Raw genomic sequence first — 27,447 nt, forward strand, 5'->3', positions numbered from 1 at the left:
AGGCAAGAATTGGAGGAACTCCGAGATCTGGGAGGTTTCGTAGGGCTGGAGGAGGTTACAGAGATAGAGAGGGGACCCGATTTTGGAGGAATTCGAACACGAGGATGGGAATTTTAAAATCGAGGCGTTGCCGGACTGGGAGCCAATGTAGGTCAGCGAGCACAGGGGTGATGGGTCAACGGGACTTGGTGCGAGTTAGGAAACGGGCGGCAGAACTTTAGCTGAGCTAAAGTTTACGGAGGGTGGAAGGTGGGAGAACTGCCAGGAGAGCATTGGATCACATTAAATGAAAGTATGGGTTACATAGGTGTCATTTTAATGAGAAGAAACGTGGTTTATTTTCATTTGAAGGCTTCCGCTCAGGTGCTGAGTTTAGTGCCGAGCTGATTAATTAAAATAAAATGCATGAGTAGTTCAATACAGAATTTTGGAAGGATTCTAGGTCAAATGGGTGGAGTTGCTATGCAACAGTGACAGCTCCAATTGAAGGTAAGTTTGTTGTGAAAGGTTCTGTAACAGAACACCAAGCCCTGGCCCCCTGGGGTTCACACTACACAAGATGCGAAAAAAAATAACCCTGTCTCCTTTTTATTAAATTAGACTTCTGTTTTTATTTTTTTTTAAAAAAGGCCTCCACAGTCTGGCTAAATGTGTTTGCTCCCCCACTGCTGCGAGATGGAACGCTCCACAGTTGTGTGCGGCCTCTCCCTAGTTACGCCATCAGAGAGCTGACAGAACATGGCTCGATTCCATTGGCCCTCTTGCTAATTCCATTGGCCACACAGTCCAGGACTGACCCAGATTCTATTTTATGTGTTTATTCCCAGGATGTGGGCGTCGTTGGCGAGGCCGGCATTTATTGCCCATCCCCTAGTTGCCCCTTGAGAAGGTGGTGGTGAGCCGCCTTCTTGAACCGCTGCAGTCCGTGTGGTGATGGTTCTCCCACGGCGGTGTTAGGGAGGGAATCCCAGTGATGATGAAGGAACGGCCGATACATGTCTAAGTCGGGATGGGGTGTGTCTTGGAACGGCTGGCTGGAAGTGATGGCGTCCCCGTGACATTGCTCTTGATCCTTAATTTGTATTGTCAGTCGATCTACGTTCAGGTGCTGCAGTTCCTGCCAATGGCTGTACGTGACCGCTGCTGGAAAGTGACAGGATTGGAGGTCGGCTGTCAACACCCACTTCTTGCCCCTCCCCACCCCCACATAGCCCATGGGCTCTCGCTGCTATTGAGAGCTGACATTTGTGTCACCAAATGTTTTGACAGGTCAGAACTGACTGGTTTTAATTCCCCCTTGAGTGCCTGGCTGCCATTAAGAGTTGCGTTATTCCTCCCCCATCCCCTCTCGGCTTTTACGTTTATTAATTTTTTTTTTAAGCAAGAAAATGATTACTTTTAAATACTTTTAAAATGAACCTTTTCTTTTCCCTGGTCCCAGTACTCAGGCCACAGGCCTGAGTTTGTCTGTAGCTCCCAGCAGTGCCGCCTGTAGTAGTGTAACAGTACTAATTGGAGTAATATCTGGGACCTTTCACGTGCCTAGGTTTTTAGGCTGCTTCAGGGGACCAGCAACCCCCACACATCCAAATTTGTTACTCCTCTTCTGAAGGCTTTTGTTCGAGGGAGGGGATGAAGAAGCCAAGGTTTCTGCTTCTGACTGGCTCTCCCATGACTTGCGCTACAAAGCATGTGTGTACACAGACATTGTGGGTCGGGCTAGTTAAGCTGGCACGTGATGAATGGGCCTGTGGAACCCTCACCCTCACATTAAACCAGCATCTTCAGGAGAGGAGGGGGCATAGGAGCAGGAGGAGGCCATTCAGCCCCTCGAGCCTGCTTCGCCATTCTATTAGATCTGTACCTCAACTCCCATTTACCCGCCATTGCTCCACAACCCTTGATACCCTTACCCAACAAAAATCCATTGATCTAAGTCTTAAAAGCTCCAATTAACCCGCAGCATCCACAATCTTTTGGGGGAGAGAGTTCCAGATTTCTACTGCCCTTTGTGTGGAAAAAGTGCTTCCCGATTTTGCTCCTGAACTGCCCAGCTCTAATTCTATTATGTCCCCTCGCTCTTGATTTCCCCCATCAGAGGAAATAGTTCCTCCGTATCTACCCTATCGAACATTTTAAACACCTCTATCAGATCACCCCTCAATCTCCTGCACTCGAGGGGCAAGATTGGAGGCCAAACAAAATTGTGGGGAATGTTTGCAAAAGTAAGCACTGGTTTGCCCCAGACTGCCCATTTTGAGGGAGCTTTGTTGCAGTGTCACCTCTGAATTGTCTCTGCGATATCGGCACTGGATGCTGTAAACCTGCACAGGCCTGCCTGTTACTCAAGGTTTTGTACTGTCGACGTCACTCGCTCTCCAGCCTGCGATCGATGTCCTTTCGTATCTAAATCTGTGAGATGAGCTTCTCCAGGGAGGAAAATGTTTAGGCCCATTTTTTAAAAAAAAATGAGAAACCAAATAAACAGGACCTGATGCAAAGTCCTAATGGGTCAGTCGCTCACATAAGAAATAGGAGCTGGAGTAGGCCATACGGCCCCTCAAGCCTGCTCCACCATTCAATAAGATCATGGCTGATCTTTGACCTCAACTCCACTTTCCCGCCCGATCCCCACATTCCTTGATTGCCTCAGAGTCCAAAAATCATCGATCTCAGCCTTGAATATATTCAATGACTCAGCATCCACAGTCCTCTGGGGGAGAGAATTCCAAAGATTCACAACCCCCGGAGTGAAGAAATTCCTCCTCATCTCAATCTTAAATGGCCGACCTCTTATCCTGCGACTGTGTCCCCTAGTTCTAGACTCACCAGCCATGGGAAACAATCTCTCAGCATCTACCCTGTCAAGCCCCCTCATAATCTTATATGTTTCTATGAGATCACCTCTTATTCTTCTAAACTCCAGAGAGTAAAGGTCCATTTTACTCAATCTCTCTTCATAGGACAACCCTCTCATCCCAGGAATTAATCTAGGGAACCTTTGTTGCACCGCCTCTAAGGCGAGTATATCCTTCCTTAGATAAGGAGAACAAAACTGTACACAGTACTCCAGGTGAGGTCTCACTAAAGCCCTGTACAATTGTAGTAAGACTTCCTTACTCTTGTACTCCAACCCCCTTCCAATAAAGGCCAACATGCCATTTGCCTTCCTAATTGCCTGCTGTACCTGCATTCCAGCTTTCTGTGTTTCTTGTACGAGGACACCCAAATCTCTCTGAACACCTACATTTAATAGTTTCTCATCATTTAAAAAATATTCTGCTTTTCTATTCTTCCAACCAAAGTGAATAACCTCACATTTCCCCACTTTATACTCCATCTGCCACCTTCTTGCCCACTCACTTAACCTGTCCATATCCCTTTGCAGACTCTCTGTGTCCTCCTCACAGCTTACTTTCCCACCTACCTTTGCATCGTCAGCAAACTTGGATACATTACACTCGGTCCCTTCATCTAAGTCATTAATATAGATTGTAAATAGCTGAGGCCCGAGCACCGATCCTTGGGGCACCCCACTAGTGAATGTGAGACAGAGTCAATGTGCTCTCACTAGGGTGAGAGAAAGAAATTTACTTTAAACCTTATAGCCCGTTACGTGTTTGTCCTGGCTCTTCCCTTTAGCTGCGCTGGAGGTTAACCTGTGCAGTATTTTTCCCACCCTCACTTTCTCAAGCTGGAGTCCAGTGGCCCTCTGGTACCCTCGTCAAGTGACTAGTCCTCACGGCTGACCGTAAACAGGGACATTGTCAGCCGGCTATTTGACCTCTGGAGCCTGATTATGTCCCCCCCCCCCCCCCCCCCACTTATATTTACACACAAGCACCTGTAGACATGAGCACGTCCCAGGATGTGTTGCTGGATTGGGATGGGAGATGCTGGCTGTGGTTTTATTTTTTTTTCCCCCTTCCCTCGCCCAGGCTAGTGTCAGTCCTGCTCTGAGGTCAACAAATTCAACAGGGACAGCCTGGGACCTTCCTGATCTGTGTAGCCCAGTATCGCAATGTAGAATCATGGAATCGTACAGCACAGAAGGAGGCAGTTCGGTCCATCATGCTGTGCTGGCTCTTTGAAAGAGCTATCCAATTAGTCCCACTCCCCCTGCTCTTTCCCCATAGCCCTGTAAATTTTTCCCCTTCAAGTATTTATCCAATTCCCTTTTGAAAGTTAGTATTGAATCTGCTTCCACCGCCCTCTCAGGCAGCGCATTCCAGATCAGAACAGCTCAAAAAAAAAAAATTCTCCTCATCTCCTTCTCTGGTTCTTTTGCCAATTACCTTAAATCTGTGTCCTCTGGTTACCGACCCTCCTGCCAGTGGAGGCATGTGATGGGTTTACTGATTGAGCCACTGTGGGACGGGGAGGGGGGGAGCTTAGAGACTTTTTTCCTCTCACTCGGTCCTGTTGCTGACTCCGTTTTCAGAAATGACCCGTACGACCTCCCCAGCACTGAGGAAGAGACTGAGGAACCTTGCGAAGAGCACAAGAGTTGGCAACGCCAACAACGCGTGAAGCAGCGGGCGCAGCGCCACATCCTGGTCAGCCAGACGCCGCCCATGGACGAGGAGGAGGAGGAGGAGGAGAAGGAGGAGGAGGAGGCAGAAGTCGAGGAGACTCCCGAGGAGTCCATGCCGGAAGTCGGTGCCGGCAAGCCTTTGGCGGGGAGCAGGGGGGAAAGCGAGGAAGAAGCCATGGAGTTGGACGTGGTGGCCTGCGGTCAGAGGGTGGCCCCAGGCCGGGGGGATACAGACGATGAGGCTCAGGAGAGAACGCGGGAGGTCAGCGAGCCGCCCCAGGCCTGTCTCGCAGTTGAGAAGAAGACATCGGGCGACCCAACAGGGAGGAGGGCAGCCAAGGACAAAGCCAGTGCCCAGGCGAGGCAGTCTCGTGGGCTTTCCCCGTGTCCGGCAGACTTTAGCGTCATGCATACCGCCACTCAGACTGGCGGCGTCATCGGCAGCGCAACACGGGAGGAGCACAGCAAACTTCCATCTCGGGACGCCATGGTACAGACTGAAGGGACTTCTGGGCAACCCCAAATGAGGTCAAGGAGCACGTCTTTCCACGCAAATCAGGGTTCAGACGAGCGAGACACCGACTCCCTTCACAGTCAGGTACTAAACCGTTCTCTTGTCTTTTTTTTTCTTCTGTGACATTAGATGTTGAGCTTATCCTGCTGGTGAAACGTAAAGCCCGGAGTGAGAGGTCAACGAGCCCAATCCATCCAGAATCTGTGTGGTTGCTCAATCGTGCACTCCCATAATTCTTTCATCCCATCCCTCCAGTACCCAAACTCCCCCCGTCGAGTCCCATCCCTCCAGTACCCTGACTCCCCCCCGTCGAGTCCCATCCCTCCAGTACCCTGACTCTCCCCGTCGAGTCCCATCCCTCCAGTACCCTGACTCCCCCCGTCGAGTCCCATCCCTCCAGTACCCTGACTCTCCCCGTCGAGTCCCATCCCTCCAGTACCCTGACTCTCCCCGTCGAGTCCCATCCCTCCAGTACCCTGACTCCCCCCCCGTCGAGTCCCATCCCTCCAGTACCCTGACTCTCCCCGTCGAGTCCCATCCCTCCAGTACCCTGACTCTCCCCGTCGAGTCCCATCCCTCCAGTACCCTGACTCTCCCCGTCGAGTCCCATCCCTCCAGTACCCTGACTCCCCCCGTCGAGTCCCATCCCTCCAGTACCCTGACTCCCCTCCGTCGAGTCCCATCCCTCCAGTACCCTGACTCCCCTCCGTCGAGTCCCATCCCTCCAGTACCCTGACTCCCCTCGTCGAGTCCCATCCCTCCAGTACCCTGACTCTCCCCGTCGAGTCCCATCCCTCTGGATAGGCTGGTGTTGTTTTCCTTGGAGCAGAGGAGGCTGAGGGGAGACTTGATTGAGGTGTACAAAATTATGAGGGGCCTAGATAGAGTAAACAGGAAGTACCTGTTTCCCCTAGCGGAGAGTTCAAGAACTAGAGGACAGAGATTTAAGCTGATTGGCGGAAGGATTAGAGGGGACATGAGGAAAAACTCACCAGAGGGTGGTGGGTGTATGGAATTCGCTGCCCGAATTGGTGATAGAGGCAGGGACCCTCAACTTTTTTAAAAAGTACCCGGACCTGCACCTAAAGTGCTGTAAGCTGCAGGGCTACGGACGGGGTGCTGGAAGGTGGGATTAGAATGGGCACCTGGCTGTTCTTCGAGCCAGCACGGACACGATGGGCCGAATGGCCCCCCTCTGTGCTGTATCTTTTCTATGGTACACTAACCCTCCCATCGAGTCCCATTCCTCTGGTACACTAACTCTCCCATCGAGTCCCATCCCTCTGGTACACTAACCCTCCCATCGAGTCCCATCCCTCTGGTACACTAACCCTCCCATCGAGTCCCATTCCTCTGGTACACTAACCCTCCCATCGAGTCCCATTCCTCTGGTACACTAACCCTCCCATCGAGTCCCATTCCTCTGGTACACTAACCCTCCCATCGAGTCCCATTCCTCTGGTACACTAACCCTCCCATCGAGTCCCATTCCTCTGGTACACTAACCCTCCCATCGAGTCCCATTCCTCTGGTACACTAACCCTCCCATCGAGTCCCATTCCTCTGGTACACTAACTCTCCCATCGAGTCCCATTCCTCTGGTACACTAACTCTCCCATTTGATGCAGCTGCATTTTGAACATTCCTAATATTTTTGCAGATTATTCCAAACATTTCACACTCTGAGTTTAAAAACAAATTCCTGTAACATCTGTCTTAACTATTTCTCACTGATTTCAGATAACATCACCTAGTGCTGCTTTAACTTGAAGCCATAGTCTGGGTTCACCCTCGGTCAACCAGTTAGTATTCTGTGGGCGGGGGGCCTTATTCACATTTGTTTTGCTGAAATGCTTGTTTAAGGAGGAGGAGGAGTTTGAGCTGCCTCCACCCCCGCTCGGCCGGCTCCTGCGCAGACATGTCCGGACAATCCGCGAGGTGCGCACAGTGCTGACTCGAATCATCACCGACGTTTACTACATGGACGGGAAAGAAGTGGAACGCAAAGTGACCGAGGTGAGGGCTGACTCGGCGGAGTGGGGTTTGGGGTGGGGGGTCTTTAGTTGAGGATCGTGCTCGAAGAAGCTACTGACTGAGAGATGGAGACTTGGTCCAGCCCGTTGGACCGCTGGCGGTCGATCGGCGGGCGGTGCTGGCGGTCGATCGGCGGGCGGTGCTGGCGGTCGATCGGCGGGCGGTGCTGGCGGTCGATCGGCGGGCGGTGCTGGCGGTCGATCGGCGGGCGGTGCTGGCGGTCGATCGGCGGGCGGTGCTGGCGGTCGATCGGCGGGCGGTGCTGGCGGTCGATCGGCGGGCGGTGCTGGCGGTCGATCGGCGGGCGGTGCTGGCGGGCGATCGGCGGGCGGTGCTGGCGGGCGATCGGCGGGCGGTGCTGGCGATCGGCGGGCGGTGCTGGCGGTCGATCGGCGGGCGGTGCTGGCGGGCGGTGCTGGCGGTCGATCGGCGGGCGGTGCTGGCGGTCGATCGGCGGGCGGTGCTGGCGGTCGATCGGCGGGCGGTGCTGGCGGTCGATCGGCGGGCGGTGCTGGCGGTCGATCGGCGGGCGGTGCTGGCGGTCGATCGGCGGGCGGTGCTGGCGGTCGATCGGCGGGCGGTGCTGGCGGTCGATCGGCGGGCGGTGCTGGCGGTCGATCGGCGGGCGGTGCTGGCGGTCGATCGGCGGGCGGTGCTGGCTGGCGATCGGCGGGCGGTGCTGGCTGGCGATCGGCGGGCGGTGCTGGCGATCGGTGCTGGCTGGCGATCGGCGGGCGGTGCTGGCGATCGGTGCTGGCTGGCGATCGGCGGGCGGTGTTTCCCATTAACGAGCCTCGAGCGAGCCTCGATTACAGAAGGAACCTTCTCCACCCAGAGAAAAGTATAAGTGTTACAGGCATCACCGAGAGCAGCTGGTGCAGTGTTGAGTCGAAGAGTTGGATAAATAAAAGAAATGACTTGCATTTCTACAGCGTTTTCACAACCTTAAGACACCCCAAAGCGCTTTACAGCCAATGAAGCACTTTTTTGAAGCGTAGTCACTGTTGTAATGTAGGAAACGCTGCAGCTAATTTGCGCACAGCAAGATCCCACAAACAGCAACGTGATGATGACCAGATAATCTGTTTTTTAGTGATGTTGGTTGAGGGATAAATATTGACCAGGACACCAGGGTGAACTCCCCTGCTCTTCTTTGAAATAGTACCATGGGATCTTTTTCGTCCACCGAGAGGGCAGACTCGGCCTCGGTTTAATGTCCCATCCAAAAGACGGCACCTCCGACAGTGCAGCACTCCCTCAGTACTGCGAGCGGGCTGTCTGATTTAGACTGTGGGCAAAACAAGTAGCGGAGGAAGCAGGTTTCCTGTTAACGAGCACTCCCTCAGTACTGCACTGGAGTGTCAGCCTGGATTATGGGCTCAAGTCTCTGGACTGGGGCTTTGAACCCACGGCCTTCTGACCAGAGACGAGAGTGCTGCCCACTGAGCCACAGGCTGACAACTGTCTGACTGTAAATAAACCACAGATCTCAGCTTAGACGCAGTAGAAACACTTACACTGCCCTTTCTGTCTGCGTTGCATGTTTTATTTTCGATAGGAGAGCGAGGAGCCAGTGGTGGAATGCCGGGAATACGAGAACGAGGTCTCACCGTCGAGGGCAACCGGGTCCATGACGTCTGGGGACCTGGCCGACGTCAGCTCCCTATCCTCGAAAGCCTCCAGCTTACTGCGGGCCTCGAGCGGGGCCAGCAGCATCATGTCACTGGCACACAGCAGCAGCAGCAGCGGAGGGGCCCCTGCGTCTCACGAGCGGGGAAGGGGCGGAGGCACCACGAGAGGGAAGAACGGAGGGACCGACCCTCGGGAGTTCGTCGTGCCCAGTGGTAGGGGAATCCAGTCTAAGCTCAGGTGGGTGCAACGCTGGCGAGCGGGAGTGTCAGAGATGGGGCGTGTGTTGGCCCTCCCTTTTTTTTTGCTCCCCTCTTTGCTCTTGTCGCCTCCCCACTGGGGTGAAGTTCCGTGGGGCTGCCCTCCGGTACTTTGCCCAAGTGGCTGTTCGCCCAGGATGGGCAGTGCTACTGGGAAATTATTTTTTGTGATGTCACTGCTGTATTCAGGTACAGCACGGGTTAGATACAGAGTAAAGCTCCCGCTACACTGCCCCATCAAACACTCCCAGGGGCAGGTACAGCACGGGTTAGATACAGAGTAAAGCTCCCGCTACACTGTCCCATCAAACACTCCCAGGGCAGGTACAGCACGGGTTAGATACAGAGTAAAGCTCCCGCTACACTGTCCCATCAAACACTCCCAGGGCAGGTACAGCACGGGTCAGATACAGAGTAAAGCTCCCTCTACACTGTCCCATCAAACACTCCCAGGGCAGGTACAGCACGGGTTAGATATAGAGTAAAACTCCCTCTACACTGTGCTTGTCTTGGCCCCAACCTCAGAAGTGTGTGCCCTTCTGTACCAGTGTGACTTTTAAAAAAAATCTCACCAGTCGTCCTGTGGCCTCTCTGTGTGAGCTCGCCAATCAGGGGCAGGTTTTGTGCAGTGCTTGGACTGCCTATGGCATATTGGCCTTTGTTGGAAAGGGGTTGGAGTACAAGAATAAGGAAGTCTTACCACAATTGTACAGGGCTTTGGTGAGACCTCACCTGGAGTACTGTGTACAGTTTTGTTCTCCTTATCTAAGGAAGGATATACTTGCTTTAGAGGCTCTGCAACGAAGGTTCACTAGACTGATTCCTTTGAGGAGAAGTTGAGTAGAATGGGCCTATACTCTGGAGTTCAGAAGAATGAGCGGTGATCTAATTGAATCGTATATAATCTTATAAGAACATAAGAAATGGGAGCAGGGGTAGGCCATACGGCCCCTCGAGCCTGCTCCGCCATTCAATCAGATCATGGCTGATCTTTGACCTCAACTCCACTTCCCCGCCCAATCCCCATATCCCTTGATTCCCCAGAGTCCAAAAATCTATCGATCCCAGCCTTGAACATACTCAACGACCGAGCATCCACAGCCCTCTGGGGTAGAGAATTCCAAAGATTCACCACCCTCTGAGTGAAGAAATTCCTCCTCATCTCAGTCCTAAATCGTCCACCCCATATCCTGCGACTATACCCCCTAGTTCCACACTCTCCAGCTAGGGGAAACAGCCTCTCCACATCTACTCTGTCAAACCCTCTCAGAATTTTATATGTTTCAATGAGCTGTTCTAGTTTAGTTCACACGTGACTCCCTACAGAGGAGACGTTCACCTCGAGGGTCTGGGCTGAATTTGAACCTAATTCCTAAGTTGGAAGGCTGATGCCCAGCCCATTGCGCCTCTCGGTGGTTGGGAGGAGTTACTTCATGTGGCCCATTCACCATAGCACATTTCCAGGATGGATCTGCCTGTGATTTTGTTGTCTGCGTCTCCCGTCTTTTTGATTTGTGTTTTTTTTTTCTTCTTTTTAGCCCTAGAAAGGTTGGAGCCCAGCACTGGTCACCCTCTAAACATCTGCTGTCCGGAGTGGCGGAGGATGAAGAGGCCGCCATGATCAATAAACAGATACCAAGAAGCCCTGCAACGCGCGGTAGAGGAAGGCGAGGACGGCCCCCCATCAGATCTTTAGTTGGGAGGTAAGCAGCGCTGTCGGGGAACCTGGGAATGAAAAGTCCTGGGGAAATGGAAGACTTTCTAAGTCAACAGCTGCTTCCACCGTGCCCCCCGACCAGAGCAGAATGCCCCCCCCCTCTCTTGATCCCCTAATGATGCCAGTTGTCCTGTAGCTTCTCAAAGAGTGATTTTTTCAGTCAGGGTAGTTTAGTGCTGGATTGAGATTGCACTCCCGTTTCAGGCACTGACCCTTGCAGCTGCAGACAGAGGCAACCAGCACATCGGTCTGGGCTGGGCTTGCACCCAGGCCCCAGAGGTGAAAGGTCGGTGTCTGACCCAGTGCACCGCCCTGTTGCCACACTCTCGATGGCTGGAGCATCACCTCCTTTCCTCCCCCCACCCCCCTCCAACACCCCCTCCCTCTCCACAGCCATGTAATCCTTCCCTCCCCCACACCCCATCTCCTTCCGCACAGCCATGTAATCTCCTGGGAGAGGCAAAAAAAAAACCCCCACACCGTTCGGCACGTATGGTCAGAGGCCAACCTCCTGTCGACCCTGTCTCAGTGGGCAACACTCTCGCCTCCGAGTCAGAGGGTTGTGGGTTCAAGTCCCCACTCCAGAGACTTGAGCACAGAATCTAGGCTGGCCCTCCCGGCGCAGTACCGAGGGAGTGCTGCACTGTCAGAGGTGCCGTCTTTTGGATGAGACGTTAAACCGAGGACCCGTCTGCTCCCTCAGGTGGATGTAAAAGATCCCATGGCACTATTTTGAAGAAGAGCAGGAGAGTTCTCCCCGGTGTCCTGGCCATTATTTATATCTCAACCAAAAAGCACTAAAAAAAACAGATTATCTGGTCATTATCTCATTGCTGTTTGTGGGATCTTGCTGTGCGCAAATTGGCTGCCGCGTTTCCTACATTACAACAGTGAGCACACTTCGAACAGTACTTCACTGGCTGTAAATGGCTGAAGTTGTGAAAGGCCCTATAGAAATGCAAGTCTTCTTTCTAAGTTTGTCCCTTTTGAGTGGATCAACTTTGCCTTCTTGCAATGGGGTAAATTTGACACTCCCAACAGCGGAGAGCAGTCATCGAAAGCAGTGGAAGTCATAGACAGGACTACAACACAGGCTCGGATTCGGTGATAGGGTGAGATGAAGAGGGGTGGGAGGAGGCTGGTGCGGAGTATAAACACTGGCATAGACCAGACGGGCCGAATGGCCTGTTTCTGTGCTGTAAAATTCTATGTAATTCTATTGTCCTTTTGGGGGTGAAGAAATTTCCCCTCGCTTCTGATTTGTGTGCCCTGGGGTGTGAACCCCTCATTCCCCTGAGGGGAAGGAGAGGGAAGGGGGGGATAAAAACGCAAGTTCGTTCTTTCTGTCTCTCCGATGTCCCGCCTCTTGTCGCCATCTTGTTTTTTTTTTACCCCGCAGGGAGATGATGCAGGCGCTGAGTCGGGTGCGTGGGGAGGAGCCGTCCAGCGGCACATCGCCGGAGGAGGAACACTACACCCGCATCACGGCCCGCCCCCCACCCGAGCAGGGCCTCCGACCCGGGAGGCCCGGGGCGCCTGGCTTCCCCCGCTCCGGCTCGCCGGAGGCCCCGCCCCAGGGGTCGTCGCCGTTGCCGCCTGACCCCGAGCCCCCGGCCAGCAGCTTCGTGGGGCTGAGGGTAGTGGCCAAGTGGTCCTCCAACGGCTACTTCTACTCGGGGGCCATTACCCGGGACTCGGGGGCCGGGAAGTACAAGGTGCTGTTCGACGACGGCTACGAGTGCGAAGTGTCGGGCAAGGACATCCTGCTGTGCGATCCCATCCCCGTGGACACTGAGGTGACGGCCCTGTCTGACGACGAGTACTTCAGTGCAGGTAGATTTGGCTCCCCACAGGACTGGTAGGGTGGCACAGCGGGTTAGGTCACTGGGCTGGTAACCCAGAGAAGCACGAGTTCGAATCCCACCGTGGGGGCGGCTTGAGAATCTTGAGTTCAGTTTTAAAGATAAAATCTGGAAATACGCAGGATCGGGAATAAGGCCATTCAGCCCCTCGAGCCTGTTACACAGGAACAGGAGTAGGCCATTCAGCCCCTCTTTGAGGAAGTACCAGGCAGGGTGGATAAAGGGGAACCAATTGATGTGGTATATTTAGATTTCCAAGAGGCATTCGATAAGGTGCCACATAAAAGATTACTGCACAAGATAAGAGCTCATGGTGTTGGGGTTACTATACTGGCATGGATAGAGGAGTGGCTAACTAACAGAAAACAAAGAGTCGGGATAAAAGGGTCATTTTCAAAATGGCAATCTGTAACTAGTGGGGTGCCGCAGGGCTCAGTGCTGGGGCCTCAACTATTTATAATATATATCAATGACTTGGATGAAGGAACAGAGTGTCTTGTGACCAAATTTGCTGATGATACAAAGATAGGTGGAAAAGCAAGTTGCGATGAGGACACAAAGTGTCTGCAAAGGGATATTGACAGGTTAAGTGAATGGGCAAAAATTTGGCAGACGGAATATAATGTGGGAAAATGTGAAGTCATCCACTTTGGGAGGAAAAATAAAAAAGCAAAATATTATTTGAATGGAGAAATATTACAAAATACTGCGGTACAGAGGGATCTGGGTGTCCTCGTACATGAAACACAAAAAGTCAACATACAGGTGCAGCAGGTAATTCGGAAGGCAAATGGAATATTGGCCTTTATTTCTAGGGGAATGGAGTATAAAAGCAGGGAAGTCATACTACAACAAGGTGCTGGTGAGACCACACCTGGAGTTCTGCATACAGTTCCCTTATTTAAGGAAGGACATACTTGCATTGGAGACAGTTCAGAGAAGGTTCACTAGGTTGATTCTGGGTATGGAAGCGTTGTCTTTTGAGGAAAGATTGAACAGGTTGGGTCTATACTCATTGGAGTTTAGAAGAATGAGAGGAGATCTTATTGAAACATACAAGATTCTGAGGGGACGCGATAGGGTAGATGCTGAGAGGATGTTACCCCTCATGGGGGAATCTAAAACTAGGGGCATAGTCTCAGAATTAGGGGTCGCCTGTTTAAGACAGAAATGAGGAGGAATTTCCTCTCCCAGAGAGTCGTGAATCTTTGGAATTCTTTACCCCAAAAAGCTGTGGAGGCTGAGTCATTGAATACAGTCAAGGCTGAGTTGGACAAATTTTTGATCAGCGAGGGAGTCAAAGGATATGGGGAAAGGGCAGGAAAGTGGAGTTGAGGTAAAAATCAGATCAGCCATGATCTCATTGAATGGCGGAGCAGGCTCGAGGGGCCGAATGGCCTACTCCTGCTCCTATCTCTTATGGTCTTATGGTCCCTCGAGCCTGTTACACAGGAACAGGAGTAGGCCATTCAGCCCTTCGAGCCTGTTCCGCTATTCAATTTAGATCATGGCTGATCTGTACCTCATCTCCATTTACCTGCCTTTGCTCCATACCCCTTAATACCCAAATAAAAATCTGGTATCATTAAAAGTGACCGTGAAGCTGTCGGATTGTTGTAAAAACCCAACTGGTTCACCAATGTCCTTTAAGGAAGGAAACCTGCCGTCCTTACCCGGTCTGGGCCTATACGTGACTCCAGCCCCACACCAACGTGATTGACTCTTAACTGCCCTCTGAAGTGGCCTAGCAAGACACTGTCAAACCACCATCTTGGGGCAACTAGGGATGGGCCATAAATGTCGCCCATAACCCGACAATGAATAATTTTAATTAATTTGTTACTGTGCGCTGTGTCATTCAAAGGACGACTCACCATCTATTGGGGTTAATTCCTGCTGGGCGGCTGTTTGAGGGGGGGGGTGGGGGCAGAGTCACAGAAAGGTACATACTGTTAAAACAAAACCTGCAAATCTGATCAGTGCTCTGCAGAGACTCTCCAGTTTTACAGCTAATCTCGGCTGACACTCCCAGTGCAGTACTGAGGGAGTGCTGCACTGTCGGAGGTGCCGTCTTTCTGATGAGGCGTTAAACCGGGGCCCCTTCTGCCCTTAGGTGAATGTAAAAGATCCCACGGCCAATATTTTGAAGAAGAGCAGGGGACTTCTCCCTGGTATCCTGGCCAATATTTATCCCTCAACCAACACCTAAAACAGATTATCTGGTCATTATCTCATTGCTGTTTGTGGGATCTTGCTGTGTGCAAATTGGCTGTCGTGTTTCCTAAGTTACAGCACTTCAAAAGTACTTAATTGGCTGTAAAGTGTTTTGGGACATCCTGAGGTGGTATATAAATGCAAGAAAATGAGTTGGTGGGGGGCAGTATATTTACGTCCTCCACAGGCTGGACAGAGATATAACTGTCAAATCCTGACCCTGCTCTTCGAAGACTCCAAGGCCTCTACTCTACCCAACTGCTTAGATCTTCAGGAGTCCCACGTTCTAGCACAGACACTCTGCTCCTCCGACCCTGGGCTACCGTTCTCCTCCTCCATCTGCAGCCGACCCTTCAGCCCCTCCTCCTCAGGATTCTCTCCCTACATTTCTGGTCTCTTGGCCAACTCTGGCCGTGATCTCTTAATGCTCAAGTGTCGTCCCACCCAACCCCAGACCCAAACTCCTCTTGTAAAGCACCTTGGGGACCTTTTCCGTTGCAGGAAGGGCGAGTGCTGCGCCAGTCGACGTGTTGTCTCACCGTCTCGTGCGCCGTTCTCCGCAGGTATCGTGAAGGCTCACCGGAAGGAGGCCGAGGAATTCTACTACTGCATCGAGAAGGACGGCATGCGGAAGTGGTACAAGCGAATGGCGGTCATCCTGTCCCTCGAGCAGGGCAACCGGCTACGGGAGCAGTTCGGCCTCGACCCCTGCGACCCCACCACGCCCCTCACCATGGCAGCGGACATCAGCTTGGGTAAGATGGAACGGCGCGCTTCCTCTGAGCCGCCTTTTTGCTCTCGAGTCTGCTGCCTCGAGTGGCCACCCTGCGTGTGCCAGCCTAGGCAGCTGGCCATTCAACTGTGGAGGGCGTCACGGGCGGGCCGAGTCCTTGCTCCCCCCCCACCGCCGATGCACGCCAGGTGGCAGCGAGGGCTGGGAATCCGGGCTAATTTTGGGGGCACCGACTGTGGGCCTGGCTGAGGTCTGGCACTCTCCTGCTCCAGGTGGGTCAGTCCACAGGTGGGCAGCGAGACTTCATCCTTCGGAGGAGCCCTCTACCGTGCTGGTACAAAGTATGGGAGGGGGTGTTGCTAAAGGAGCATTCTTGGTGATTGATGACGAGCATGTCTGCATCATATCGAAGGATGATGATGTTATTTTAGAAAAAACTTACATTCATAGAATGTTACAGCCCAGGAGGCGGCCATTCGGCCCATCGTGCCTGTGCCGGCTCTTTGAAAGAGCTATCCAATTAGCCCCACTCCCCCTGCTCTTTCCCCATAGCCCTGGAAATTTTTCCTTTTTGAATTATTTATCCAATTCCCTTTTGAAAGTTACTATTGAATCTGCTTCCACCGCCATTTCAGGCAGCGCATTCCAGATCATCACAACTCGCTGCGTTAAAAGAATTTCCCATCTCCCAGCTGGTTCTTTTGCCAATTATCTTAAATCTGTGTCCTCTGGTTACCGACCCTCCTGCCAGTGGTAACCATTTCTCTCTATTTACTCTATCAAAACCCCTCATAATTTTGAACATCTCTATTAAACCTCCCCTTGACCTTCTCTGCTGTAAGGAGAACAACCCCAGTTTCTCCAATCTCTCCACATAAACTGAAGTCCCTCATCCCTCTCCAAGGCCTTGAAAGTGTGGTGTCCAGAATTGGACACAATACTCCAGCTGAGGCCTAACCAGTGTTTTGTAAAGGTTTAGCATAACTTCCTTGCTTTTGTACTCCATGTCACTATTTATAAATGTATTTCTTTATTTAAAAACCTCAATTAATATTATATTTGATACAATTTAATTATTTGTCATTACTGTTTAGCTATCATCCTTGTTTTCAAATCCCTCCATTTCCTCCCCCCTCCAGCCCTACAAACCTCCGAGATCTCTGCGCTCCTCCAATTCTGGCCTCTTGCGCATCCCTGATTTTAATCGCCCGACCATTGGCGGCCGTGCCTTCAGCCGTCTTGGCCCCAAGCTCTGGAATTCCCTCCCTAAACCTCTCCGCCTCTCTCTCCTCCTTTAAGACGCTCCTTAAAACCTACCTCTTTGACCGAGCTTTCGGTCACCTGTCCTAATATCTCCTTATGTGGCCTCGGTGTCAAATTTTTGTTTGATAATCGCTGCTGTGAAGCCTTGGGCTTGTTTTCACTACGTTAAAGGCGCTGTATAAATGCGAGTTGTTGTAACCTGGCTGGACAGGGGCTTTGGGGCGTTTCTGGGTCTCAGCCCCGGCTGTTGTTGTTGTTGTTGTGCTGAGCCGTGCTTTTATAACCGATGGATTTGTCTTGCGTCTCCAGATAACCTCGTGGAGGGGAAACGCAAGCGCCGCAGCAACGTGGGCGCCACCACCCCGTCCAGGAAGCAGGCGGAGAGCCCGAGGGGCCTGGCGCTCACCGGCAAGAGGAAGCTGATGAGCTCGGACGAGGAACGGTCTCCCGCAAAACGCGGCCGCAAGCCGGGGTCCGGGAAATCCGGTAATGGCGGGAAAGTTTGGCGGGCGGATTGGGATTTGGTGTCCGGTTTTAGAATCCTAGGGCACTGAAGGAGGCCATTCGGCCCATCGTGCCTGTGCTGGCTCTTTGAACGAGCTCTCCAATTAGTCCCACTCCCCCTGCTCTTTCCCCACAGCCCTGCAAATGCTCCCTTTTCAATTCTATATCCGATTCCCTTAGCGTACACTAATGTTACTTTTAAAGACCTGCATCGGGTCACCCCCTCAGCCTTCTCATTTCTGGAGAAAAGAGCCCCAGCCTGTTGAGAATCAAAAGCTGCCGAGAGAGGACGAGGCAGCGTAATTCACCATGTTCTCGGACACAGGGAATGCCATTTGTGACTGGCGGGGGCTGTTTCATTGCCGTGGGAGGGTTGAAAACCTGATTGGAGACTCAAAGCAGTGTCGAGAGAGATCAGCACAGATTTGGGAGGCAAGAACCTGTTTAAGGACTTTTGGAGAGGAAAGGGTGGGTTGGAGATGGGGGCCGCAGTTTGCAAGGAGGGTTTTTTTTTTTGAGGAGGGGGTGATGGTGGTTTTGAAAGGGAGGAGGGACAGTGCCAGAGGAGAGGGTCCAATTTACAATGTCAACTAGCAGGTGGGGAGCCAAGAAGGGTGGTCAGCAGTTTAGTAGGAATGGGGATGAGGGAGCTGGAGATGGGTCTTCAGAGATGAGATGAGCATCGAAGGAGATGGGAGAGAAAAGCGGATTCAGGGCTAGGGGAGGAGAGGAGCAGGTTGGATTGGCAGGCAACTGATAGAGGGGAATCAGCAGATCTAGTCACAGATTGGTCTTCATCTTGGTGTCAACAAAGTCCATGAGCTCCTTGCATTTGTTGGAGGTGAGGGGGGAGGAGTTTAAGGAGATAGAATCATAGAAGTTTACAACATGGAAACAGGCCCTTCGGCCCAACATGTCCATGTCGCCCAGTTTATACCACTAAGCTAGTCCCAATTGCCTGCACTTGGCCCAATAGAATCATAGTTTGTGGTGGGAAAAAGAAGTGGCCGTGCCTTCAGGTACCTGGGCCCTAAACTCTGGAATTCTCTCCCTAAACCTCTCCGCCTCTCTCTCCTCCTTTTAAGACGTTCCTTAAAACCTACCTCTTTGACCAAGCTTTTGGTCACCTGTCCTAATATCTCCTTATGTGGCTCGGTGTCAAATTTTGTCTGATTACGCTCCTGTGAAACGCCTTGGGATGTTTTTATTAGGTTAAAGGGGCTATATAAATGCAAGTTGTTATTGTAGAGTAATGGGTGGTTTTGGCAGAGGGGACTGAGGCCCAATTGTGCTTAATGTGGACAAGCACGTTGTACAGTCCAGAGTCCTCACTCTGGGAGACTGTGGACCTGTGACTGGTAGATGACGAGCGAGCGAGAGAGAGAAGGGTTTGAACGAGACCTGTGGTTTCCTGTGTGCAGGGAGCTCGAAGCTGGGCGGGTTTGCCAGCCCGTCGGAGGGAGACATCTCCAGCGAGTCTGCCTCCTCGGTGGAAGCTCAGCACGGGCCCTTGCCCAAAAGCCCCACCCTCTTCGTGGGCTACGCCTTCATCCTCACCGCGGCAACGGAATCTGACAGGAGGACGAACAAACAAGCTCAACGTGATGGAGCGATCAGCAGTGAGGAGGACGAGGGTGAGCACAGCGTTTCCTTCCTCTCCTTCCCATGTAGTCTTTCTGTTAATTAATGATGGCAATGTTTGCGACACATAGCGGGGGTGGGGGGAGAACCAGAAAGAGCGCACCATTTTGGGGGGCGGGGGGGGGGAGGGGAGACCACCAGAAAGAGCGCACCATTCGGGGTGGGGGGGGGCAGAGAGAGCGCACCATTCGGGGTTGGGGGGGGGGCAGAGAGAGCGCACCATTCGGGGTGGGGGGGGGGCAGAGAGAGCGCACCATTCGGGGTGGGGGGGGGCAGAGAGAGCGCACCATTCGGGGTTGGGGGGCAGAGAGAGCGCACCATTCGGGGTTGGGGGGGGGGGGGCAGAGAGAGCGCACCATTCGGGGTTGGGGGGGGCAGAGAGAGCGCACCATTCGGGGTTGGGGGGGGGGGGGCAGAGAGAGCGCACCATTCGGGGTTGGGGGGGGGCAGAGAGAGCGCACCATTCGGGGTTGGGGGGGGGGCAGAGAGAGCGCACCATTCGGGGTTGGGGGGCAGAGAGAGCGCACCATTCGGGGTTGGGGGGGGGGGCAGAGAGAGCGCACCATTCGGGGTTGGGGGGGGGGGGCAGAGAGAGCGCACCATTCGGGGTTGGGGGGGGGGGCAGAGAGAGCGCACCATTCGGGGTTGGGGGGGGGGGCAGAGAGAGCGCACCATTCGGGGTTGGGGGGGGGGGGGCAGAGAGAGCGCACCATTCGGGGTTGGGGGGGGGGGCAGAGAGAGCGCACCATTCGGGGTTGGGGGGGGGCAGAGAGAGCGCACCATTCGGGGTTGGGGGGGGGGGCAGAGAGAGCGCACCATTCGGGGTTGGGGGGGGGGCAGAGAGAGCGCACCATTCGGGGTTGGGGGGGGGGGCAGAGAGAGCGCACCATTCGGGGTTGGGGGGGGGGGCAGAGAGAGCGCACCATTCGGGGTTGGGGGGGGGGGGCAGAGAGAGCGCACCATTCACTCTCTCCCTGTTTATCTGTAGAGTACGTCGAGACCTCAGCCTATAATAAACAGTACACCGAGACACAGCTTCGAGCCGGGGGCGGGTACATCCTCCAGGATTTCAACGAGGCGCAGGTAAAACACCCAACATCGTCTCACAACGGACCCTACCGGCCTGGTAACGATCTCGGGAATGAAGACCAAACCAGACACGGTGTGACCCAACCCTCACCAGTGCTTTAGTGCCAAAGCGCTTTACTGCCAATGAAGTACTTCTTTGAAATGTAGTCACTGTTGTAATGTAGGGAACACGGCAGCCAATTTGTGCACAGCAAGATCCCACAAACAGCAATGTGATAATGACCAGATTATTAGTGATGTTGGTTGAGGGATAAATATTGGAGAACTCCCCGGTCGTCTTCGAATAGTGCCACAGGATCTTTTACATCCATCTGAGAGGGCAAACGGGGCCTCGGTTTAACATCTCATCCGAAAGACGGCACCTCTGACAGTGCAGCACTCCCTCAGTACTGCACTGGGAGTGTCAGCCGAGATTTTTGTGCTCATGTCTCTGGGAGTGGGACTTGAACCCACAACCTCCTGACTCAAAGGCGAGATGTGCTACCCGCTGAGCCACTGACACTTGCCGTCGATGCCCTGACCCAGTCTCTCCCACTATCTGAGCCGGGTGATTCCAAGTGTGGAATGTGTCGCAGAGACCGGGGGGTGTTAACTTGCCAATTGCTACAGACGCTGCATGGGAAATCTGCGGCAACTGACTGCGGGTCTCTACCTCCGTAACCTCCTCCAGCCTTCGAGATCTCTGCATTCCTCCAACTCTGACCTTGCTCCACCAGTGGCGGCCGTGCCTTCAGCTGTCCAGGCTCTAAGCTTTGGAATTCCCTCCCTAAACCCCTCTGGCTTTCTTTCCTCTTAAGACGCTCCTTAAAACCTACCTCTTTGACCAAGCACCCCTCCTACTATCTCCTTTGGCTCAGTGACAGTTTTTTTGTCTGATTCCACTCCTGCGAAGCGCCTTGGGACGTTTTACTGCGTTAAACGCGATGTATAAATGCGCGCTGTTCTTATTGAGGAAAGTGTATGCCTTTTCCCTTCCTTAAGGCGATGGTGAATGAAACGTCCTCGTACCATCCTCCGACCAATGCTGCGTTGCCAGCCAGGGTCGGCCTCAAGTACTCCCCAAATCGCAGCACAGGTCAGCTCCCTCTGCTGTACCCCCACGCACCAACAATGTGCCCCCTCTCCGATCTCGGGGGAGAGCCCCCCTAATATTGGCCCATTTCCCGTAAGCGAGATTGCCAGATTGGTGGCACGTTAGGGGGTAGTTTTGTCCTCTGGGCTCATGCCCAAATTCTTTGAGCCAGGACCATTACAGGCAGCATGAGTTAGCGTAGGATTTTAAACCTAGAGGTGATGGAGGAGTGTCTGACACACAGCAACACCAGTCTCAAATCCGTTATCTACAATCACTTTACATCTTGCTTTCTACAGCCACTTAAACTGACCGGTTTCTGTTCCAGGGACTCCTGTCTTGTGATCAGTGCAGCTCATTGTCTGATCCTGTTGTGTTTCAGTGTAAAGCGGCCTACCAGTGTGTGCTGATCGCCGACCAGCACTGTCGAACTAAGAAGTATTTCCTGTGTATAGCCAGCGGAGTGCCGTGTGTGTCCAATCTGTGGGTCCGTGACAGTTGCCTCTCAAACCAGCTCCAGCCTTACAAGAATTACATGCTTCCTGCAGGATACAGCCTCGAGGCAGACCGGATCCTGGAGTGGTGAGAAGCCAGATATAGTTCACTCTCCCCACCCATTTAATCTCCCCCCACAGCCCACGTACACTCTCCCCTATCATGGACTCTCCCCACCCATTTAATCTCCCCCCACAGCCCATGTACACTCTCCTCTATCACGGACTCTCCCCACCCATTTAATCTCCCCCCACAGCCCATGTACACTCTCCCCTATCATGGACTCTCCCCCTATTGTCTCTTCCTCCATTGATTTAATATCCTCAGCAGAAGTTCCAATAAACACTCACTGATACCCCAAAGATAATCAGAAATATTTTAATGAATTTTGTTTGGTGATCTTCTCTTCCCTAATATATTCATTCTCCCTTCTTATCTCTCCTTCCTCTCCTCCTTCACTCCTCCCTCCTTCCTCTCCTCCTTCACTCCTCTCCTCCTTCACTCCTCCCTCCTTCACTCCTCCCTCCTTCACTCCTCCCTCCTTCACTCCTCCCTCACTCCTCCCTCTTCTTCACTCCTCCCTCCTTCCTCTCCTTCACTCCTCCCTCCTCTCCTCCTTCACTCCTCCCTCCCTCCCTTCACTCCTCCCTCCCTCCCTCCTCTCCTCCTTCACTCCTCCCTCCCTCCTCTCCTCCTTCACTCCTCCCTCCCTCCTCTCCTCCTTCACTCCTCCCTTCTCCACTCCTCCCTCACTCCTCCCTCTTCTTCACTCCTCCCTCTTCTTCACTCCTCCCTCTTCTTCACTCCTCCCTCTTCTTCACTCCTCCCTCTTCTTCACTCCTCCCTCTTCTTCACTCCTCCCTCTTCTTCACTCCTCCCTCTTCTTCACTCCTCCCTCTTCTTCACTCCTCCCTCTTCTTCACTCCTCCCTCTTCTTCACTCCTCCCTCTTCTTCACTCCTCCCTCTTCTTCACTCCTCCCTCCCTCCACTCCTCCTTCACTCCTCTCCTCCTTCACTCCTCTCCTCCTTCACTCCTCTCCTCCTTCACTCCTCCCTCCCTCCTCTCCTCCTTCACTCCTCCCTCCCTCCTCTCCTCCTTCACTCCTCCCTTCTCCACTCCTCCCTCACTCCTCCCTCTTCTTCACTCCTCCCTCTTCTTCACTCCTCCCTCTTCTTCACTCCTCCCTCTTCTTCACTCCTCCCTCTTCTTCACTCCTCCCTCTTCTTCACTCCTCCCTCTTCTTCACTCCTCCCTCTTCTTCACTCCTCCCTCTTCTTCACTCCTCCCTCTTCTTCACTCCTCCCTCTTCTTCACTCCTCCCTCTTCTTCACTCCTCCCTCTTCTTCACTCCTCCCTCCCTCCACTCCTCCTTCACTCCTCTCCTCCTTCACTCCTCTCCTCCTTCACTCCTCTCCTCCTTCACTCCTCCTCCTCCTTCACTCCTCCTCCTCCTTCACTCCTCCCTCTCCTTCACTCCTCCCTCTCCTTCACTCCTCCCTCTTCTTCACTCCTCCCTCTTCTTCACTCCTCCCTCCTCTTCCTGTTTTCCACAGGCATCCTCGGACCACCCCATTCAAGAATATGAAGATGTTGCTTGTTTCAGATCAACAGGAGAATTTTCTCAGCCTGTGGTCGGAGATTCTGATGGTGGGAGGGGCAATGTCAGTCAGACAGCACGATTCAACAGCACACAACAAGGGTGAGCAGTGGGCCCGACCCTGGGGCTTGGTCAGGGGGATTTCAATAGTGAAATTTGTATAGACGTATGAAATTTTCAGACTACATCCACTTGCACTATGGAAATAGTGAGGCCACTTTTTTGCTAGTGTAAAAGTGAGGGGTGTTAAAAATGGGGAATGGAACATGTTCTGTTTTGAGCACTCGGTGTCGGTATCAAACCCCCGGGACAGGTACAGCACGGGTTAGATACAGAGTAAAGCTCCCTCTACACTGTCCCATCAAACACTCCCAGGGCAGGTACAGCACGGGTTAGATACAGAGTAAAGCTCCCTCTACACTGTCCCATCAAACACTCCCAGGGCAGGTACAGCACGGGTTGGATACAGAGTAAAGCTCCCTCTACACTGTCCCATCAAACACTCCCAGGGCAGGTACAGCACGGGTTAGATACAGAGTAAAGCTCCCTCTACACTGTCCCATCAAACACTCCCAGGGCAGGTACAGCACGGGTTAGATACAGAGTAAAGCTCCCTCTACACTGTCCCATCAAACACTCCCAGGGCAGGTACAGCACGGGTTGGATACAGAGTAAAGCTCCCTCTACACTGTCCCATCAAACACTCCCAGGGCAGGTACACCATGGGTTAGATACAGAGTAAAGCTCCCTCTACACTGTCCCATCAAACACTCCCAGGGCAGGTACACCATGGGTTAGATACAGAGTAAAGCTCCCTCTACACTGCCCCATCAAACACTCCCAGGGCAGGTACAGCACGGGTTAGATACAGAGTAAAGCTCCCTCTACACTGTCCCATCAAACACTCCCAGGGCAGGTACAGCACGGGTTGGATACAGAGTAAAGCTCCCTCTACACTGTCCCATCAAACACTCCCAGGGCAGGTACACCATGGGTTAGATACAGAGTAAAGCTCCCTCTACACTGTCCCATCAAACACTCCCAGGGCAGGTACACCATGGGTTAGATACAGAGTAAAGCTCCCTCTACACTGCCCCATCAAACACTCCCAGGGCAGGTACAGCACGGGTTAGATACAGAGTAAAGCTCCCTCTACACTGTCCCATCAAACACTCCCAGGGCAGGTACAGCACTGGTTAGATACAGAGTAAAGCTCCCTCTACACTGTCCCATCAAACACTCCCAGGGCAGGTACAGCACTGGTTAGATACAGAGTAAAGCTCCCTCTACACTGTCCCATCAAACACTCCCAGGGCAGGTACAGCACGGGTTAGATACAGAGTAAAGCTCCCTCTACACTGTCCCGTCAATGAGCCTCAGCCTAGTAAGAGCGCCCCCTACTGCACCTGATCCATTTTGCACATCAGCCCTCCCCGTGGCCTCTCAGTGAGACTGCCAATCGGTGCTGACATAACGCAGGATGTTCCTTTAGTTGTCCAGTGAGGTCTTTAAGTCCCCCTGTTGTCTTTCAGAACGTAACCTGGCGCGACGATCAGCCCCCTGGTATTTAGAAAGCCGCGGGGGCAGAGTGGGGATTGCGGGATGTGCAGAAGTATCTTTGGGTGACTGACGATTTCTTGTTTGTTCTTTCAGACGTCCCGTTGGGGGTCTTTGACATTGTGGTGACCGACCCCTCCTGCCCGGCCCCCCTGCTCCAGTGCGCAGAGTCGCTCGCTGTCCCTGTGGTGTCGCAGGAGTGGGTCATCCAGAGTTTGGTCACGGGCCAGAGAGTCAGTCACAACCATCCCAAGTACAAACACACCTACAAACCCAGCTAAAAGGAATCCACCCGTCTCTTTTATCCCCCCCCCCTGCCCCCCAACTCCCCTCAACCGCCAATCAATTGTGCCGTTGTTTTACATTTTAGAAGCTTTTAATTGTCTGTGTTTGTAACTGTACAACTGCATGTATGAAAAATGTACATAATTTTATCGGTTTCATTTTTATTAAAAAAAACGGAATAAACTCTGACGTTTCATGCCTTTTTTTTTGTCAGCTTTAAATTCACTCTTAAAATTTAAAATGGTGGATGTTTCACTCATGGCGGGCACCCACTGGCTCGCTGGATACTGAGCCCAAAAAAAAAGGGGGTCTTGGTTTTGATGCGGGATTTTAGCCGGAGGGGTGGAAGGGGTCAATAATTGGCCTCGATCCTCGGAGTTGGGGGATTCAGCCACGTCTGACGTTATCGAATGAATCCTGCAGGAAAGTCCGTTCCCCTCCCCCAGAGCCGGTCACTCTTTAAATTAAAATGGGAGATTGCTAAAATGGCTTCCCAAGCCTTCTTGAACCACTGGTAGCGTCTTTGATACCACTGAGGGGTTTGCTCACCCACTTCAGAGGGCAGTTAAGAGTCAACCACGTTGGTGTGGGGACTAGGGTTGCATATAGGCCCAGACCGGGTAAGGACGGCAGGTTTCCTTCCCCAAAGGGACATCAGTGAACCAGTTGGGTTTTTACGACAATCCGACAGCTTCATGGTCACTGTTACTGATCCCAGCTTTTTATTCCCAGATTTTTAACTGAATTCAAATTCTCAAAAATAAACCAGCTCTTTATGCCGCTGAAGGTCCTGCTAATTAGGCTGGTGATTAAAGATACAATGTGAACATTACAATCAAGGACACAAACAGTCAGACTAGGACTTCAGCAAAACTTCCCTAAATACAGACCTCGTTTATTGGAGTCCAGGCATGCACTGCTGGCAGTGACTTGTTACCAGCTGCGTGGGACCCACAGAAGGAGCAGAGACTGGGTGATGCAAACAGCTAGGTCGGATCAGAAGGAGCAATTTGGTGCCCTTCTGAGATTCGGGTGGACACGGCAAGGTGAGGTGCAAAGCAGTGTGTCCTAATTCACCGTGCACAGGTGGGAGGGGGGAGAGAGAAGGGGAGTTTGGCCAGCACCTTCATTATCCCCCCTACCCCCTATGGAGGTGAAAAATCAACCAAGATTCCCACTGATAATCACCGACCGTGTGCGAATGCCAGCTGAGGACAGAATTCGATTCAGTCGTGATGGCCCTCACGGTAAAATAGCTGCTCGCCACTCACTTTAGGCTCACACACGGCAGAATAGCCACTTGGGTGAGGGACTGAAGGGCCACAGATGTTTGTGGGACTGGACCCCAGCAAGAATAAACACCTTCAGGAGAGGAGAAAGCTGTGAGTGGGGGGAGAATGCTGAGTGTTACTATTTTGCATCAAATAAACAGCAACGAACGTTCTCCCAAACACCTGTGTTGTGGAATTCTAACCTCCTTCAGTCTGATACAATAGTCAAGACTTTTAAACCCAAGCTACTATTATTGATTTATCTCATCTTCCCTTCTACTCTGGAACCCCGATGTTGTCCTGCACTACAGCCCTTCATCTAAGGTTTTTTTTAAAACTTAAAAAAAGGCAATAGTAACATTAGGTGACATCACCTTTTGTCCTCAAGTCACGACATGAACCCATTCTTTAACCATTAACAAGTGGCCCACTCACTGTGCTGCAGCAATGCTGCCATCTGGTGTCAGCAGCAGGGACTGCCGTGGAAAGACAAAACCTGGGCAATGTGTTCATTTACACCAGCTCAGCCAACTTGCATTCCAGAGTTAGGTTTGCTGACTGTGTGAATGTCTTCTTTGTGCGTGGGCTTCCGGAATTTTCTGCAAAAACAAACCAGACACCAAAGGGACGATTTTACGAGTGCGCGGCCCCAGCGTGGAGCCTCACCTGCCTGGAAGGAGTGATTAAGTGACACCAAGCTTGGGTTTTTGAAAAGCCCGTAGACTGCAAGGAGAAGAGAAGAGTGAGGGTTTGTAAGGAGTTCCATGGTTTTGAGGTCATGGGAAAGAATGAGTTAAGAGTGCTGTCGAGAGTCTTGATTTCAACACAGTGAGGAGGAGGTGTATAGGATGGCGTATTTGCAACTTAGAAGGCAAGAAGTTGCCTTTATCGCCTTTCACGGCCTCAGGATGTCCCAAAGCGCATTACAGCCAATTGAGTACTTTTGAAGTGTTATAGTATAGCAAATGTGAGAGCCAATTTGTGCACAGCAAGATCCCACAAACACCAATGTGAAAATGGCCAGGTCATCTGTTTTAGTGATGTTGGTTGAGGGATAAATATTGGCCAAGACACTGGGGAGAACTCCCCTGCTCTTCTGTGAAATAGTGCCTTGGGATCTTTTACGTCCACCTGAGAAAGACTTGCATTTATATAGCACCTTTTCCGACCTCCT

At 52.5% G+C, this 27,447-nt stretch overlaps 1 protein-coding gene across 3 annotated transcripts in view; it reads left to right on the top strand.

The window, feature by feature from the left end:
* tp53bp1 (tumor protein p53 binding protein, 1) overlaps positions 1–25,185 on the top strand; it is a 65,571-nt gene extending 40,386 nt beyond the window's left edge. For all 3 annotated transcript variants that reach the window (XM_067973499.1, XM_067973498.1, XM_067973500.1), the window contains exons 17-28: positions 4,442–5,132; positions 6,912–7,064; positions 8,641–8,951; positions 10,510–10,674; positions 12,088–12,521; positions 15,328–15,519; positions 17,070–17,246; positions 18,686–18,898; positions 19,894–19,988; positions 21,449–21,648; positions 23,117–23,262; positions 24,814–25,185. In XM_067973499.1, coding sequence (XP_067829600.1) covers positions 4,442–5,132; positions 6,912–7,064; positions 8,641–8,951; positions 10,510–10,674; positions 12,088–12,521; positions 15,328–15,519; positions 17,070–17,246; positions 18,686–18,898; positions 19,894–19,988; positions 21,449–21,648; positions 23,117–23,262; positions 24,814–24,998 — 2,962 coding nt within the window. In that variant the 3' untranslated portion in view covers positions 24,999–25,185. The remainder of the gene's footprint in view (positions 1–4,441; positions 5,133–6,911; positions 7,065–8,640; positions 8,952–10,509; positions 10,675–12,087; positions 12,522–15,327; positions 15,520–17,069; positions 17,247–18,685; positions 18,899–19,893; positions 19,989–21,448; positions 21,649–23,116; positions 23,263–24,813) is intronic.
* The last annotated feature ends 2,262 nt before the right edge of the window (positions 25,186–27,447 follow it).

Source organism: Heptranchias perlo, chromosome 38, assembly GCF_035084215.1.
Source record: "Heptranchias perlo isolate sHepPer1 chromosome 38, sHepPer1.hap1, whole genome shotgun sequence".
Lineage (NCBI taxonomy): Eukaryota > Metazoa > Chordata > Chondrichthyes > Hexanchiformes > Hexanchidae > Heptranchias > Heptranchias perlo.